This window comes from Bubalus kerabau, chromosome 1, assembly GCF_029407905.1.
Source record: "Bubalus kerabau isolate K-KA32 ecotype Philippines breed swamp buffalo chromosome 1, PCC_UOA_SB_1v2, whole genome shotgun sequence".
Classification (NCBI taxonomy): domain Eukaryota; kingdom Metazoa; phylum Chordata; class Mammalia; order Artiodactyla; family Bovidae; genus Bubalus; species Bubalus kerabau.
Window position 1 is genome coordinate 44,363,795 of NC_073624.1, and position 18,762 is coordinate 44,382,556.

Genomic DNA, 18,762 nt, shown 5'->3' on the forward strand with positions numbered 1-18,762 from the left:
TTGTTTAATGAGAACAGACCATCACACCATCCTGAGTTAACTTTGTACCACCTGACACTGTTTTTGAGAAGGTCATTTCTGAACAAAGTTATTTTCTAAAAGGTACTTAATTGATGTAAGAATCTGGAAGCAAAATGTACTTTTACCTCTTGGTGCCACTGTATTTAATTACCCTCTTCCCCTTTATCTTCCATGTCTTCCTACATAGGCTGTTAATTACACACATGGTCATGGTTTAATTGTAAGTTATTCAGAAGCAGAAAGTTGACAATACCACAGGGCATTTTTATATTTCTCTTTTTCAAGGTTTGAAATAAATATAGATTTATTAATACTGCTTTGTTTTATCAGCTAGTCATGTGATATTCCTCAGGACAGCAAGTGGAAAGCTGTGTGAAAGTTTTTGTCTACTCTATAATCACTGAAATGCCTATAAATGTTCCCTGTCTTTAGCAAATCATGCTCTGATTCTGTATTGTTGAAGACAGTTTTAATGCTTGTCCCCTAAGCATGATAACCTATGCACAGTTGTCATTTATATGAAGGCAGAGCCAGATGTTTTAAAGAGTCATATGTTTTTAAAGATCATATTTTTTCATTGTCTATACTGAAATATTTTTACGTGTTTCAACAATTCTGCTTTTTTCCCTGGAAATTTTTAATGAATAATGATTGTCTCTAACTATAATAAGGGTATAAACAAATAAGGGGATTTGTGGTGTTAAACACTGATGTAAAGTTAAGGCTGAAGTGACTGGTGACATAAATTGTAGACTACACTCCTGAGTAGCCGGAAACTATGTGATTGTTTTATTTGTGGGTACTTCCAGAGAAATTCATGTGATATGTTTGGCAAAAAGGGATGAGATAGCCAACTCTATGTGTTTGATTATAAAATGTTAAAAGCTGTTCACAGCTATCCATTTTTACTAGTGCTGATGTACCATTAAGTTCATCATTAGATTTTTTAAAGAATTTCAACTTTTCCTATCTACTGTTTATATTCATGTAAATGTTTCTATCTCATGCTCTCATTATTTTTCTTTATATAATGTTTCTATCTTAAATTTTTCTTAAATTCTCTACTGTATATGTCTGTTTTTTCAGTTTTTGTGTATAGGCATCCATAGGACTACTTAAGTATTCAAGTTATTACTACAAGAAGAATGTATTTTGATGCTTCTTTCCATTTACTTTTCTGTTTATTCACTAACACACTATTACTCATTTTATAGATTTAGTGAGGAATAATTTAGTATCGATGTTATTTGACCTATTTTAAATAATAGCAATTATAATTATTTTCAAGATTTATACATCAAAGTCTTAAAATTTATTAAAGAATCATTAATCACCTAATATCACTAAACTAGCATTAAAATCTTTGTCGGAGAGTATTTTCTCTTTCCTATTCCTTTTGTTAGTAGGATGTTATTATGATGACAGGACTGTCTAAATTGTACTCTTTCTTTCTCAAGTCAACCCATCACACAATGACATTGATAATGTAACTAATAAACAAATCTAGTGATCCTTTAGGGAAGGCAAAGTCAGTGTATTAGCAGGTATTCTGCATCACATGCAAATTCTCAAATTAAAGGAAATGTGGGAAAACAAAGAATTATAAGTCAGGGTCTTCTCTGTCAACTGCATAGCATGACTGAAGAATTTAGATACACTGCAAGGAAAACAGTATTCAAAAGCTGAAGACAATGAGATAAGTACTAATGGAGTTTAAAGGAAGCAGACACTTCCTTCTGGGGTGGTCAGGAGTGAAAACTGAAACTTGTTAGTTCTGAACAGTCCAAGAGAAGAAAAGAGCATTTTAGATGAATGTAATAAAAGGAGCAAAGACTTGATGAAATGATTTTATCATATGGTCTGTTTTGGCCTTTTAATTTCTGTTTTAATGGCAGTGACTTTGCTTCTTGAAACTGAAAATCTCAAGGTCATCTTGACTTCTCCTTTTGGCCCCTCGTGTGTTATTCGATGACCAGTTCTTACCCATGGGCCCTGGGCTTCATGCTTTCACAAACATCCTCTCACCTGATCTGCAGGATTGGTATTTAATGTCCTCACTTAACAGAAAAGCTGAGGCTAGGACTGAATTCACTTCTTCAATGTCCCTCACCTACTGGTTTGTGGAGCAGGGAGTCTAAACATTAAGATCTCTCTGATGGACCTACATCTTATGCTGATATGGAGGAAAGCTGAAGAGCACAGAAGAGAAAGAATAAAGAGGAAGGTAAAGAGACCATAAAAAAAAATTGCTGCAGAAGCATCGCTGGGCAATGGAAGGAAATTGTGATGTACCCATTATCCAGTCCCATGGATTACTGTGTAAAACCCTCATTTAAGAGCTGAGTGTGTACATAAGTATATCAGTAATTAATTGTGAAGAACACCTTTGTGCTATTATCCACAAATATTCAGAGTTCCTGAGTTGGGAGACTAAAAACATACGATATGCAAGTTTTATGTCTCTACCTTGGTACACAATGCATAAAAATTTGTATTTTCTACCAACTCAAATTTCACATTCTATCATCAATTTTGTTTTCTCCAAGACTGATTTGATCACTTTAACTTCACTCTACTTTGATGTTTGCTAAAAAGAAAGTCAGCTGAAATTGGAGTATGGATTTTCATTTAGAATTTGTGCTTGTGTATATCTTTTCCTGTGAGTTTCCTTGAATTAAAAAATATTTATTTCAACCCTTCACCTGCTTAGAGTTGAGAAGAATCAAGGTCATGACTGTCACATTTTCTAACTTAAGAGAAAAAACAAAAGGAAGAGGAAGTTGATATGGTAGATGACAGAATAGGACCTAAGAGATGCACCAGGTAGGAAGAAGTAAAACTTATTAGATATTAACATGAAGTTAAAAGTATATAAAATATTGCATTGGAATTCCTGACACTGTTAAGTATAGAATGGAGGAGATATGACTTGACAGCACCATCTTCAAACAAAGTAAGCTCATGTGAAGTTGGCAGTCTGATGTTGCTGCCCAAAAAATGCCATGCAGGCTTCTGTTTTGTTTTGTTTTTTAATAGAATCAGGATGTCTCAGGTGAGGCAGGATGCTGCCACCCCAGTCAAGCTGTTACATCTTACTATGCACGGTTTCCTCTCTGAGCACCTCAACTTTAGAAGATTGTATACAAACTGGAGCATGGACGGAGAGCAAAGTGGAGGGTATGGGAGGTTATGTCCTGTGAGGAAGAACTTGAATTATTTAGCCTGAGGAAAACTCAGGAGATAGAAATCATTCCAGGGGAAAGTATGAAGCATCTGACACAGAGTATGGTCATGAGGGAAGGAGATGTGGTATTGAAAATACCTCATGAAATAGCAAGGATGCATTAATTCTCAAGTCAGGAAAACCAGGCACTGGAGTGCAGGCCATTCTGTAGGAAACTGCTAGCCACAAGGAGCTGCTGCTCTGCCCCCATCAGAATATCCTGGCCGTAGGAAGCCACCCCTGAAGCTGCACGCTGTCCTTACCAACTCCTCTCACTCCCATCTGAGGCACACATGGGGCCGAAAACATAGAGGTGTTCCTAGCCTCCTTCCTCAAGAGGCCTTCCCAAACAGTCACCAGTGGGCTCATGGACTCCCAAAGGCATTGACTTTTAGAAAATTGGTTGGTGTTCTAAACTGCATGAAAGAGTTTTAAAATGGTAGATACTTGAAGGAAAACCATATGACAAGACTTTCCTTCCTGCCAATGAAATTCGCCACTTTCAGCCACCTCTTTATAGAAACTAGATATTATCCTCATTCTTGTACCTTTTATCTTTCTTTGTGGTTTTGAGGTAACTAGCTGCCTTCAAATTACTGTCAACTGTCTAATGAAGTTCTTATGTTTCTTTGGCAATATGGGTCTGATATTTTCTAGAGGTTGGTGTTCAGTTGCCAAGTCGTGTCCAACTCTTCGCGACCCCATGGACTGCAGCATACCAGGCTTCCCTTTTCCCTCACCCTCTCCCAGAGTTTGCCCAAGTTCATGTCCATTGAATCGGTGATGCCAGAGGTATCTAGAGGTATTTCTAGAGGTAGCTGGCATCAGTCAGAGAGACAACCAGAGTAGTGAGTAGAAAATAAGCCTTAACATCAGAAAAGTCTATATCTTTGCTCAGCCACTTCCTAGCAGGTGGTCATGTATTAACTAAATCAATGAATGTTTGTGGAGAACCTACCATGATGCCAAGTCCTGTATTTGTTTTTGGTGGGAGAGATCATGAAAAATGTAAAGAAAAAATAGTCTCAGTAGATAAGAGATTTCAATATAGTCCCATAGATCAAAAATACTTACTTTCCTCATGATAGGAATAGTGAAAATAACAACTGCAGAGTGTTGCTAAGATTTAAAACTTATATACAGTTCCTAGGAGAAGTAACATCATACTGATTCATGACATAATTTCCTTCCTTCCTTCTCCCCTTTTCTATCTTCCTTTCTACTGGAGGCTTTGTTTATGGAGGAATGCCAAATAAGTTCATATGTATATCAGGACATATAGACGTGTTAAACAATAATATCCCTTATTCATCTCTACCCTTGAGGCACTAACAATCTCTTCAGTTTTGTGACATTTCTCAGGCCTATAGCCTTATAATATAAATGTTCAGTGTTATCAAATTCTGGGCATTTCAAGTAAACACTTTAATTTTGTAAAATATTGTATTACATATTTTACAAGTAGAGGCCATAAACAGCTTATAGTTGCTGAATTCTTTAACTAATTTCTTTTCTAGGTGTACAACCTAGATATCACAACCTCCAAGAAACATTTCCTGACTACTTAGATTAGTGAATTGTTTCTGCTCTGAGAGCCCAACTTTTCCCTATCATGGGGAACAATGCAGTGAAGTGTCTCAAAATATAACTCAGCCCTTGGATCATTCAATCCTGGATTCAAATTCCAGCTCCACCTCTTAGTGAACTTAGGCAAGTTATTTAACCTATTTCTCCCCCTTTTGTAATCCACAAATTGGGGTTAATAAAACACAGTTAAGGGAGAGCACACATATTAAGCGCCCACACAGTGCCTGGTACATGGCAAGCAATGAATGAGTACTACTAGGTGTTACCACCACCACTCCATCTCATCATCATCATCGTCGTCATGACACTTTATTTTGTTTGTTGAATGTGCTTGTCTTTCTCAATTGACCAGGGACCGTATCTTCTGTTTTCCTTTTATCTCTACCACCTAACAGTTTCAGACACACAATGGGAGTTTAGTAACTAAATTGCTGAATGGTTGAAACAAATTCTGGTGGCCCCCGATGACAGCAGTGACTTCCGATGTTCTGAGACTCCTCCTCCTTAAGTCACATAATTCTAATCTTCTATGCCCTCAAAAGCAATGAGGTGAGGCCTAGTTCCTTTGTGAATAGGTCTACCAGAGTAGAACCTACAAAGAACACATGAGATCATGTAAAGCCCACAGCATCTCATAGCTGGAAGGGATTTTCTCAACCTCCCAACCTCCCCTTTCATTTTCAAAGTACATGCTAAACACACATTGCTGTTCAACTGGGTTAGCAGAGTCCACGATTGGAGGATTGTTGACCACAGAAGAGGAATTCAGAAGACAATTGAGTCAGAGCAATTAATTATTTTTCAGATTTGTTTTTAAAATCCTTTACCACCTTATCTATGGAATTTGTTTTTAATTCTTTAAGTATAACACTTAGCTAAGTACTTGTAAATAATAAATGCAAAATAATAATTAGCTGGAGGCAATATAATTTCTAAAGAGGGGAAAATTTATATTCACTACAAATGTAAGAAATATGCACCACATATCAAACAGTTCATTAAGAGGGTGCATTGTGGTCCTGCTTGCCTGTTTTCTGAATTTCATCACAAAGTATATTTCAAATGAACAAAAGTCTGTGACTGTATTAACCAAAAAAAAAAAAAAAAAAAGGAAAATCTTACAGAAATAAGAGATAGAATTTAAACCATTTAAAAACTCTTAATTCTGAGGCTTGCCATTCCACAGATGAAGAGCTGGCAATAGGAAAAAGCAAGCTAGACTCCCAAGTGTTCATATTTGTTTATTGCCTTTACTCAAATGTAACATAAGAGGGCAGCATACATCTGTTTAACTTAGGTCTGCTGGCGAGATGAAAATAGTTGTCTAAATTTGTACAACTTTGTCTAAAATTATCCTTTATCATGGCTATTGAAAAAAATGAAAAGCACATAAAGGAATTCATCCTTTAAGACTCCTGAGTTTCTACAAAAGGGAATCATTGAGCTAATCAAGCTGCAAAATGGAAAAACAAAGACTTAAAGAAAAAAATGAAAAGAATTTGCCAAAGCTAAGAAAATGGAAATATTTGTTATATTTGAAAGACTTTTACTGAGTATGATAATCTGAACAACAGCTACTCAACTAATCAGATATTCTCCCTATTAAAAAACAGTAATTAATAAGTTACTCTGGAACCAAGACCAGTTTATGAAAAGGTCCTCTCTCTTCAGTGATGTTCTCTTGAATGAATTTAAATCAAGCCTATCTTATTTTCTACTTTCCATCACAGACATTTAGTGTATTTGCAATGTCTTCTATAAAAGCATCATGAATTTTGATATTTTCGAGTTATACAAGCAAGTTTTGTTGTAATAGAGAATATATTGACTTTAGAACAAGTAGTGCTTAGATTCAAGCCTTTGAATGTAAATTTCAGTAAAAGCTCATTAATTCAAGACTTTAAATCCAGAATTTGTAATTAATTTGGCTTAACTATTACCTATATAACATATAGGGAAAGATACATAATCTAAGCAATTAGTAAGAAGAAATTCTGCAATTAAAAATAATTGAATTTTTTTGTTCTAATTTGAACTTTTTCTGCAAAATCTTTTGTGATTGTAGTACATCAGCAAACAGACTGCTCTTTGATTATTTCAGAACACAGTCTTTCTTGGAGTAGATAAGTAACATAACTTATCAGCTAAAGAATGAACTTTTAACAGCTAGTGATTTGTCAACCTAATGTGAGTTATGTGATTTTCAGAAGACAAAAATAAAAGACTTCTCATTCAGATTAGCTTTCTCCATCAATCCAAGTAACTAACAACTTAATATAATAAACATTCTAAGACTTCTAACAAGTCTTACTTTTGGTAAATAAAATCTATTTTCAGAAAACTGTGAAGCTAATTTTCTTCTCAGATATCCTTCTGTTAATCATAGAAAAGTGTGTATTGCATGCTTTTCTCAATATACCTGTGGGATTAACAATATACCTGTGTGTCCAAATACAAAGTCAGCTATCTGAATATAAAACATTTTGGACTAGCAAATCTAAATGCTGAGCAAGTAACTACCACCAAGTTCAAGTTTAGAGCTTGAGGATCTTTCATTATGTTAATACATCTTTTATTTTTAGATGTAACCAAGCATCAAATATGAATGGCTATGTATGTCCTAATGTACTTGAGAAATTTCACTACTAATTTTTTTTCACTAATTTTTAAATACTGTGTTTAATTAAGGAAAAAGCCTTGTCTTCTCTATTGGCATCATTCAGGGGAAAAAAGCTTAATTCAGATGTTTCTGTGTGACTACACATTCCTCACTAAATCTCTCAGGCAACTGCCTAAGTTACTGTTACTAACACGTTGCTCTGCCATCTCTTTGTATACATGTCTAATTTATCAGTTTCTTATAGATTGTCAGCAGCCTGCTGCCTCCGTACCGCCACAGTGCTCACAACTAGCCGGGAGGCAAGACTGCCCAGCTGTCAGGTAAATTCAGACGTCCTTACTTTCCCACCCAGCCGCATGTCAGTTCCACAGACCCCACGCTCTCCTTTCCCACATGATGACTTCTTATATATAATTATACTTGCCACATTTTATTTCAAACATGGACTATACAAACACACATTGGATTCCTGAAGTTGACATGTGCCCACTGAAAATACAAGAGAGCAAGAATTTATTTTACTGGTCACTAACAAGTAGACTACAGGCTGCCTTCAGCTTCCTCCTGTGAGTAAATCCTTGGATTAGTCCAGGGTTTCATTACCTTTCAAAACATAAAACCTGGAGTTGTTTGTCTCTTGCTTTAGAATATATTACTCAGGCAAACAATTAGGAAAGTATAAAGCATATCTAATGTCTGTTCCAAGACAACTTTACGGAAGTGTTTCCATTTTCTGTCCACTCAGTACTCTCAGTGAAACTGAAATCGAAAGATGAAGAGAACCTTGTAATTGGCATTCAAAAAAGAATATTTTCAGTGATAGTGCCTTTATGTAAGATTCACTAAACAATTTTAAAGGCAAATCTACAGACTCCCTGGATGGTAACCTGGAGAGTAAGTTAAACAATTTCTATTCCAATGAAAGCATTGCAAATACATCATGAATTTACTTTCACGGTAAATTTCATGGCCAAACTTTGACACAAACATCAGAGCACCCCATCAAGACCTAAACATTTTCTTGAAATCCTTCATCTCCAGTTATTTGCCTCTGATGGTATCTAGTTTTTATAATCTGGCTGTGGCTTTTATAGCCTGCTTGTTGTTCTCTCCTTATTTTAATAGGACTGTTGCTCTTCTCCCAGGGCAAGGCTTCTTTTGAGTAAGGGCAGGCCCAGACGTACTTCCATGTGTGTCTGAGGAGTAGACATCAGTAGCAGGCTGCATGTTGGTCAAGGGTTAGAGCTGAGAGCTGCAAATGCTTTCCACAAGCAGCAGCAGCCAAAGTCCCAGTGTGACTTGGTCTCTGAGGCTGTTGGGCAGCCAGCTATTTAAGTGGAACATCAAGTTAGCAGGAGAAAGTATGTGATTAAATAGGCCCCAAGCCAGTGTCTTCCAACTGATGTCTCAGCCTGCTGTTCCCACCCCTTCCAGCAACAAGGTTTTTACTTCAGGAATGTTCTTCACTAACATACAAATGCTATTTAATAACAGCAGCCAACTGTAGAGCAATTTCAATTACTAAGTAACTGAATATAATTATAAATGTTCAAATCCATCTCAGTGGGATTCTCTGCTTGTAAGACAGAAGAACATGGGCTCTTAACTTAGTCGTTCTCCGAAAAGTACCTTCACCCCACCCAAGGCTGGGGTAGTGCCAGGCGCACGACAGAAGTTCAGTGAGTGAATGAATTCTGCAGTCACATTATCTGGGTTTGGTTCCCACTTCTAATACCTACTAGCTGTGTAACCTCGGAAGTTGCTTTTGCTGGCTAAGATTCCATTTCTTTACTTGTAAAGTGAAAAAGAGAATGGATATTGGGAGGATTCAGGGAAGCACAGGCCTGGCCCACAGTGTGTTCTTTAATTACTACTAACTACTCTTAGTACCTAACCATTTCTCAAGACAGAAATCTGCAATCTCTCATAATCTCTCTAACTTGCTTGGGCAGAGTGGAGAAAGCTACTGTTTTAAGTGTTTCAGTTAGATAAGAAATGGAAAGGCTAATGAGGAATCTTTCTAAGTTTAATTTTACTTCACCTTGCTTCTTTTTCTTTTTTTTGAGAACCAGTTTGACTAAATGGTTAGAATTTATTATGATTAAGTGATTATGATTATTATGATTAAATTATTTGATTATAATTTATCAAATACAGTATTTATATTCAAGAAGTGATTCCTTAATCTGTAAGCCAAAAATATGCCTGTCACATAAAATACACAGTACAATTATATTTTGTGCAAATTAAAAATAGTAATAGTATAATATGAAATATTTGTAACTTGTCACTTGAAGAAATCAGAAATAATGAAAAAGAATTTTAATTATCATGAACAATATAATGTGTTGGGCCAAGTGAGCTGTTACCTGTGTGTGAATGTGAAGTTGCTCAGTCGAGTCCGACTCTTTGCCACCCGATGGACTGTAGCCTACCAGGGATTTTCCAGGCAAGAAGACTGGAGTGGGTTGCCACTTCTTTCTCTAGGAGATCTTGCCAACCCAGGGATTGAACCCTGGTCTCCCGCATTGTAGGCAGACGCTTTACCATATGATACACTGGGGAAGTCGCTGCCACTATACACCTCACCAGGTCAAACAGAAATGCTTGCCTTCCTTTATACAGAAGATTATTGAACTCCATGGGTCTTCAAACACTTATCCCTCTTGTATGATGTGACCACCTTATGCTACTTGCCATAACTTATGCTGAATAATATGTTTCCTTCCCTAAAAAAAAGCTTGTTTTAAATCATGCAAACTTAACAGAAAGAAACTCAGGTCCATGGGAAAGTCTGCCTCTCTATTTCCAGGTCATCTGAGGATGGAGGAAACATCCTGCCATGCAGTATTTTCTTAGTCCTCGTGTTGAACCTCCAGCTCTCCCATGTTTACTTACCACATTTTAAAAATAGATAAGAAAAATCATTTTTATCACTGGTTATCCTAACAAGTGCAGAAGAGTATATCTCCATTTAAACTACATTAATAAGAGTTCAAAGATTTTTGGGAGAGAGACCCCAAGTAGAGTAGTATTGTACCTAATTATGATTTTGTATTAAAACTCAAGCGATATACTTGAAAAACAAAGATAAAAACTGTTAATGCTAATTTTTAATGACTTGAATGATTATATTAGCTTTATGATTAAGTTAATAAATAACAATAATAAAACTAGAATAGCTTTCTCAAATAACACTCCTGGCAGAAATTATTCTGTGGTACTGAGTTCCAAAGTATAAAGGAAAAAAGCAAAGTTTTAGAAAAATGCCAGTCTTTTTCAATTGAAAAAATTCCCCATAATGTGATTTTCCCCCATTAGTCACATTTTAAAAGTTCTGAACCCAAATGTATTTGTAATATTACCTTAGAAAATTCAATGATTTTGCATCCTTATGCTGCAATATTATTCATCAAGCCGTTGATGAGCCTGAGCATTTCTGTGTTCATTTAAACTAGAGGCTCTCAGAAGTGGTCATGTGGGAACAACCATATATATAGTTATATCCATCATATAGTTACTCTATATGATGTAATGGATACTCTATATCCATCATATAATAACCATCATATAGTTACTCTTCAGTCATCTTTATACCACCAAGCTAAAACAGGTAGAGGGAACCCTTACAGCAAATTAGACTTCCACAGGCAAATTAGTTCTACTGAATCTAGATCTACTTGAGAACTGTGGAATCCTCAGAAGCCTTGGTTCAGTAGGTCCATGTCCCCAGGACCTTGTTAGAAATGCAGTTTCTCAGGTCCCACCTCAGACCTATTGTATCAGAATCACTCCCAGGTTAATTGCTATATAATCATTAAATTTTGAAAAGAACTAATCTTGCAACTAACCCAGAGTAGGGGAATGACTGGGTGCAGAAATTGAAAACAGTGACTGCCGGGAAGGAGTTCATATGTTGTTTTCCTAATATGTTTCATTTTTCTTCTGGGTGGCTTTTTTTTTTTTTAATCTACAGTTGTCTTGGCATGCTTTAGATTTAGGCCATTTTCTGTGCAAAATTCCTGTGAAAATAATGTCTGTCAAACCGTTACCACTGTGCATAGCCCCTTGCTAATTTGTCTCTTGCTGACATGCTTGTTTCTCATTTGCAGTCCTGACGTAGTTCTGCCTGATGAGCAGCCACATTCCAGCTCGCAGTGCGCCCCTCTCCACTGTCTCTCCAAGCCTCCTTACCCCTAGTCTTCATCTCCTGCGGACAAACACTTGTGGTGAACGTTTTGTAGCCATACACAGGATACTGCCCAAGATCCAGCGGCTGGTTTCTTCTCATTGGTTAGATGTTTGATTGCATTAATGGCCATCATTTTGGAAGATAAGAGGAAGTTGGGAAGAATAACACAAAGCACAGACTCCAGTGTAGCAAAATACTTTATGGTTTCTCTAAATCACAGATAAACTTCTGTAATCAAATGGCTACCGTTAAATTAAATCAAAATGAAACAGGAAATATGTATCTCAGATGGCTGGCTTTACCTCGATAGCATAAGAGAGACCTAAGACAATGTAAAATACGTATATTGTAAAATCATCTTTCCTTATACTTCAATTTCAGCTATAGAAGTTAATTCTAATTTTTTGGTCATTGATATTTATTTTGTACTTTATTTGCCACATATATATGTCTGTAAAAATCATTTCTGTGAGAGGTGAACATCATTTATTTTAAGATATGCATAATATGCTCAATTAAGTATGAGTTTTAATTTAGTTTGAAATCTGGAATTGGCCGGACTGGTCATTTTTCTTGCACAAAATGATAAACGAGGTGCATCGGAATGTTAACAATAACTGTATTTTGCTGCTACACTGATATTGTTTATGCACTTACTTTCTAATCAGTAGCTCATTGACCGCTGGGTTGTTTTTGTTTTGTTTTTTAACTAGAATTCTTCATTCGACGTTATTAAGTAAATCTGAAAAAGAGACTATGTTATGGTTCATTGACTTATTCAACTTTTGACAGCATCTTTAATTTTTTTTAATTGCAGATAAGTAGACGCACTGGTGCTGCTCCTTTGTGTATGTGTGTGAGCGTATGTAATAATGTTAAAGAAGGCTAAATAACATGATGGGAAAAAATGGTGTGTTTATTTAATGACCAGAATTTTTTTTTTACTTCTCCCAAATTCAGGGTCCTATTAGGAGTCTTTCCTGCTATAAGATATCAAGTATAAATGGGAAATATATACATATACAGATATAAATTAGCCTTTGGTTAATTAACTTACCCAGAAGGTGTTCAAATTTTGATTAAAATTGTATGTTTTGTTGTTGTTAGTTTTTCTCATAATGAATCTTCCTTGCCAAAAAAAACAAGAGGTAATAAACCTTAGCTCATTGTCTACTTTTGACAAACACTCAGGTGCCTACAATCATTATATTATATTGAGATACTTCATGTTCCTAGTTAATTTACAGATTCTGCTGGGTAACTTTTATGACTTAAGGCAGTGGATTTTCACAGCAAAATTTATTTTGCACATAATCTGACAAACAAGGAAAACAGCTAATTGAGCTGAAAGGTCTAATACTCTTGGGCTCCTTATATCAAGTGCTGCCCACACACCTGCTCCTAGCCCTGATTCCTTGTCTAGTCAGGTAGCCTTAACTTGTTTAAATCCATAATGGTTTGACCTTTTCCTGTAATGATATCTGTAACTTCTCTTTAAAACAAAAGCAATCCTCACTGTTAACAAAAGATAGTTAACAATGCAGGGCTCTAATAATGACGACCCAGTAGGAGTCACTCAGCTGACTGCGTGGAAGTATCGGAGCACTGGTAGGGTGACCCATCAAAGGTGGCAGCCAGTCGGCAAGTCTTAAAGCACAGAGCAGGAGCTCTATCAGTCATACACCTTTTAAGTAGAGGTCACTGTTACCAAAGCCACGAAGAGATTTTGAGTTCCTTACATGTGTGCTATTTTCAACAGTGTCATTTATTATGCAACTTGCAGTAGCTGAAAATCTTTATCCAAATAGAGATTCAGGTTAAAATATGGGAAAAGAAACAAATCTTCATAAAGCCCTCATCATGGCAACCTAACCTTCTGTTCTTTCCACCTGCACTGACTTGCTGTTCTTAAACATTTTCTTTATTTTGTTGGTGTTGTATCCGCCTGGTACTAGTCTTAGTGAGACAGCATGGATTTTATTAGAGTTCAATTAAAGGAAGCTCCCCAACCCCTACCCCTGCTTTTTCTTTTTCAATTATCATGTGTTTGGACCTGAAAAGTGGCATAGCTGCTAAGTTGACTTTTAATAAAAACTGTGCCTGAGGGAAAATATGCCTTTTTAAAAAGTACCTCAGAACATTTTCCTATTTTGCCTCCTCAGTTTCATTGGTGGTACAGGGAATTCAGCAGTAAGTATCGTCTGTGTGTAACTACAGGGCATTCGTGCTTCCCCACTCTGTATTTGTGACCAGCTGAAAAGCTGGGTCATAGACAAAACATTTATTTCTTCCAATAAAAGTTTATCATTAAGCCTATTACATACTAGTTTTGTTTCAATTCATTATATTAATAGAGTGGGAAATGCTTGTTTTGAAATAGCAATTCTATAAAAATATTAATTTTAGCAAATTTTGCCAAAAAGATATAGAAATTTGGAAATAAATTTCTCATTTTCAGCACAAAAATAGATAATAGTCCCTAAGCAGTAAGAGAGAATTCCATGTATTTAAATTGTGGCATCACTTAGTATAGTTTAAACTGAGCCATATCTATATTTGTTTATAGGCATTTAAAATGGCCAAATATGTGTAGCATTGATAAAAATCAGTACCTGTAAACATCAGGATTTAAAAGGAAATTGGAAAACTGAAGAACTAGTGAAAACAAAAAAAGAATGAATCTCAGTAAGGCTAGTTGAAGACAGACTTGGGGTAGAAAAATCAACTATAGAACTATAATGAAAATACTGGCTAATTATTACAAACACAGTGGGCAAAGATTAAAAATAACTAGCAAGACTTTAAAAAGTAAGCACAATTACCATACTGGAAAGAATAGAATTCAGAAATGCTTTCCTATTGAGAATTTTTCCTAGGTAAAAAAATAAAAAGGAGCAATAAATTGCCTTTGGTCTGGGTGCACAGGGGTATACAGGACCCTAGAATTAATCTTTCCAATCAATTCATGATTCATCAGATCCTTTTTTCATATCCAGTTCTGTTTCAATAAGAAGAATTTGGAGGACGTGGAGAAAATGGAAAGTTATTAAATAATTAAGAAAAGACCTATTTATAAAGATTATACGTTAGCTTAAAGAAGAAGAGGTACGTGGTGATCTTCAAGAAAAGTTAATAAAGGATAGGCATCCACTATGGCTACTACTAAGTCTAGAATAAGAAAAACAGTCATCACTGTGAAGCATTTATATTCACTCTGGGAAAGAGATTTTTAACAGTGGGAAATTTATCAGTGTAATTGATATTCATAAGGAAGATTTGTTTTTTAAGAATTAAATATTATTGGTTGAGAATTAAATATTATTGATTGTCTAGTAAGGATTAAGTTTTGTGGCAAGATATCTTATGATAATGTGTGATAATTCTGGGATTCCACAATTTTTTGCTGCTTTTATTTAAAACTTAAAAAGTACATTAAAGTTATACTGGTTAGACTTGAAATATTTTGTCCCTTGAAAATAGGATAGCAATCTTAATTTTTCCAAAACGTTTGGTGAAAAACAAAACAGGGTTGTTGGTGTTATTTTTCCTTCCAGCTATAGTTCATAATATCTTTAAAGAATGTAGTAATTTTACTATAAAAAAACCTCAATTGTCAGAGTCTAAAAAAACAAATGTCCTCAGGAATATTTCAGAAATAGGTATGCAACCCCTCAGGGGAACAAATGCCTCTCAAATTTTATCTTTTCTTAAAAGAATCTTCAATTTAAAATATTTGCTTTTCCCATGCTTTAGAAAATGTTCCTGTATTGATAGTCTTTCTGTTTCAAACAAGCATGAAACATCACTCAAATAAATCAATTACAAATGTGGACATTTTCTGATATTCTACTTTAAATAAAGTCCTTATAATTCTCAATTGGAAATTATAAAATATGAAAAGGAAGACATGAAATATATTTTCTACTGGGTTAAGAATGGCAAATTATAATTAACTAGCCAAAAAACATAATCTGTATCTCAGAAAGACACACCATGGGAAGCTGATGGATTTCCACCAAGGAACTGTGCTGGTTCAACCCATGGAGGCAACTGCATTAATATCATAAAGAAGAACTAGACTCAAAAGGAACTCTTAGGATAAATTTTAAAAATTTGCCCTCCCTCCATGTTTTTTTTTTTAATTTATAAACCAGAGTGATTTTAAATAGTCCTTATATTTAAGATTGCAAAAAATTTACAACATGTTTTCAGTAAAGAGAATATAATTCTTCAAAAAGCTATTAAATTGGAGATGTGATAGAAAGCATGATCAATGCTGATACTGATTAACAAGTTTTTACTTTAAAATCAATTTCTGTGGACATACAAGACCAACCTAACTCCCGAGTGATCTTTTCCATTGTTTGTAATAATGCCCCCACATGAGTTGTATCTGTAATTTAATTCATCTTTATTTAAATGCCATTAACTACCACAGTATGTGGTATATGTATCCTGATTCTTTTGTGTTTACATCTGAAAAATGTCATCTAAACATCTCTTTTGTCCTTCTTACTCAAAGAATAACTTAAAAAAAAATTCAGTATTAAGATATATTCCCCAATCAAGAATTTTCCAGAAATAATATTCTGCTTACAAAGAAGAGCAGCAATTAACTGCCTTTAGTATAAGGATGTGAGTGCATAGAAGTCTGCTATGTAAAATGTTGCATGAGATATTTCACATCATGTAAGCTTTCCCATATTCATAATACAAACACTATAGAAAGTCTTATTTCTCTTGTGACCTCTCGTTAGGAACGTAAGGAGATTGTTAACCTGTATCTGGTCTCCTTCCCATATTGAAATGCATGGCTCTATTCCTCAGTGTATTTTTATCCCTTTCCTCTGGAGTTATTTAAAATTTGCCCTATTTAAACTGAAGCCTGGACAAACTGCAGAGCCAGATTATTTCCGTGATTGAAGTTTAATTGCTATAGAACTTTGGTTGAGAATACATTTTAAACTTTTTTTTCTGTCAGAATTATTGTTATGGTTCTCTAATGAAAACACTGAGAAGTAAATCTGATGCTTTCTAGTGTGACTGTTTTTCTCTTTAAAAAGTCATTTTAAAACAAAGATCAGAGAACTATAAACAGACATTTCACCATTTTGTTGACAAATCATTATTTGATGATAATGGAGACAAAGAATGAATTGTTTTGTTGTTTGACTTCAGAGATATGATTGTGCACTAAATCTTAGCGGAAGTAAATGATTTTAATATTACTGTCACAGTTTTTAGCTCAATGGTTTGACTGTTAGAGTTGATTAAACAATTCTTTGAAAATATTTTATGACATCTTGGTAATCTACACAGTGTTTTTATTTGCATGAATATGCATATGTGATGAACCATACATAATTCTGGCATTGTATTTCTTCCCAGTATTAACACTTGTGTAATGTGTGGCCGACCCTGATTTGTATACTGTATGATTATTGTTGTAATGATCCTGCATTTAATTGCAATTTTGTTATTATCCCTTTCAGTGTTAAATGATGTAAAGTGTTTCCACTGAATAATGATACCATATGAAAACATGACTAAAAATCTGACCTAAGAAACTCTTTAGTAGCTAATTAGTTTTTAAAATTCAAATTTCAAAGGAAACTTGTTCTTGAAGACAAATGTGTTTAAATCCAGTTATTTTATGAATTCATTTTTGCTTGTCCTTTTAAAGTTTTTTGTTGTTGACAATCCTAAGTGAATGTCTCACGGGAGAATCCATACAATATGTGCTTGTATTTGTATTTGATCATGCACTCAATGGTTGGAAAAGGCACTACAGTGCTAAGAAAATAACTGAGGCCAATACATCAATTCTTTTATCTTGGTTTATGTTGCCAACTGAATATGGTTTAATGTATAACTCTTTCTAGTAAATAAACTGGTTATCTTTCATTCATTTCATCTATGCTACATTTTTATCAGTCTGAGCAGTTTTTCTGTATTTTATATTGATTTGTACTTACAAAAAAAGAAAAAAAATTATGAATTTATATGATTTATATATTTACTCAAAGTGAGCACTTATTCAAACTAAAAACTGAATGCTTTGCCTTGACATTTCTACACATTCTTATAAGAAATGTGTATCAACTTTATCCATTTTCTCTTCTTAATATCATCACTCCTACTTGTAATCTTTTCTAAGGTTATTTTGACAGGAGGATACGCTTAGCTGAATTAGATTAGAAACATACCAACATGAAGGAAATGCCTATTCCTAAGAAAGGAAATATTCTTTTAATGAAAGAAGAATGAAGTTTGTATACTTTATTTTGGGAGACAATGCTTTGTTCTCTTTCATATGAAGAAACAGCAGATCCCAAAACTTTAAGGAAGGTTAATTTAGTAACTCCTTCTCCAGATATTTGGGGCTTCCCTGGTGACTCAGACAGTAAAGAATCTGCCTGCAGTGCAGGAGACCTGGGTTCAGTCCCTGAGTTGAAAAGATGCCCTGGAGAAGGAAATGGCTACCCACTCCAGCATTCTTGCCTAGAGAATTCCAAGGACAGAGGAGCCTGGCAGGCTACACAGACCATGGGGTCACAAAGAGTCGGACACAACTAGAGTGACTTAACTCTTTCTCCAGATATGTGTTGTGGCAAATCAGCTGCTTGGGAGTAATCTGCTTTGACTTGGTTTTATTTCTAGAGGCAGAGGAGAACCAGAAAATTGACTTATGTGAGGTTCTAATGAGTTGAAGCCTCTAATGCAAGCCTTCTTTTATGAATCAAATTAACCCACCATGGACACTGCAACAGTCCCAGCTAAAGTCACTTGCTTACCTGTTGAATAAATACAACTCCAGAAAGAATAGTATAAAATTCCCTAAAAATCTCTTTTTTGTGTCTTCTGAAAGCTATTGCTTTTCTTTGAGATTATAAGTATTTTTGATCCTTGATTTTCTCATATACAATAAAGCTGATAGTCTGCTACATTCAAAAGCAAAAATAACTGGATCACTCTCCAGGAGTATCAAGGTCTCTTCTCATCCTACATTTTGTAGGCAACTTGGACTGAGGGCAGTGTGGATGGTTCTGCAACCCCACTGAGGATAAGAAAGGGGCCAGAATTGATGACATCTCCTAGAAGGAGTTTTCTTAGTTTTGG

At 35.1% G+C, this 18,762-nt stretch overlaps 1 protein-coding gene across 3 annotated transcripts in view; it reads left to right on the forward strand.

The window, feature by feature from the left end:
* Window positions 1-13,484, forward strand: part of BICD1 (BICD cargo adaptor 1) — a 246,143-nt gene extending 232,659 nt beyond the window's left edge. For 2 of the 3 annotated variants that reach the window (XM_055573639.1, XM_055573579.1), the window contains 2 exons: window positions 7,696-7,771; window positions 11,564-13,484. In XM_055573639.1, the coding sequence (XP_055429614.1) occupies window positions 7,696-7,771; window positions 11,564-11,651 (164 nt within the window). In that variant the 3' untranslated portion in view covers window positions 11,652-13,484. The remainder of the gene's footprint in view (window positions 1-7,695; window positions 7,772-11,563) is intronic. The other variant, XM_055573588.1, reaches the window with a different exon arrangement.
* Window positions 13,485-18,762: the final 5,278 nt, after the last annotated feature.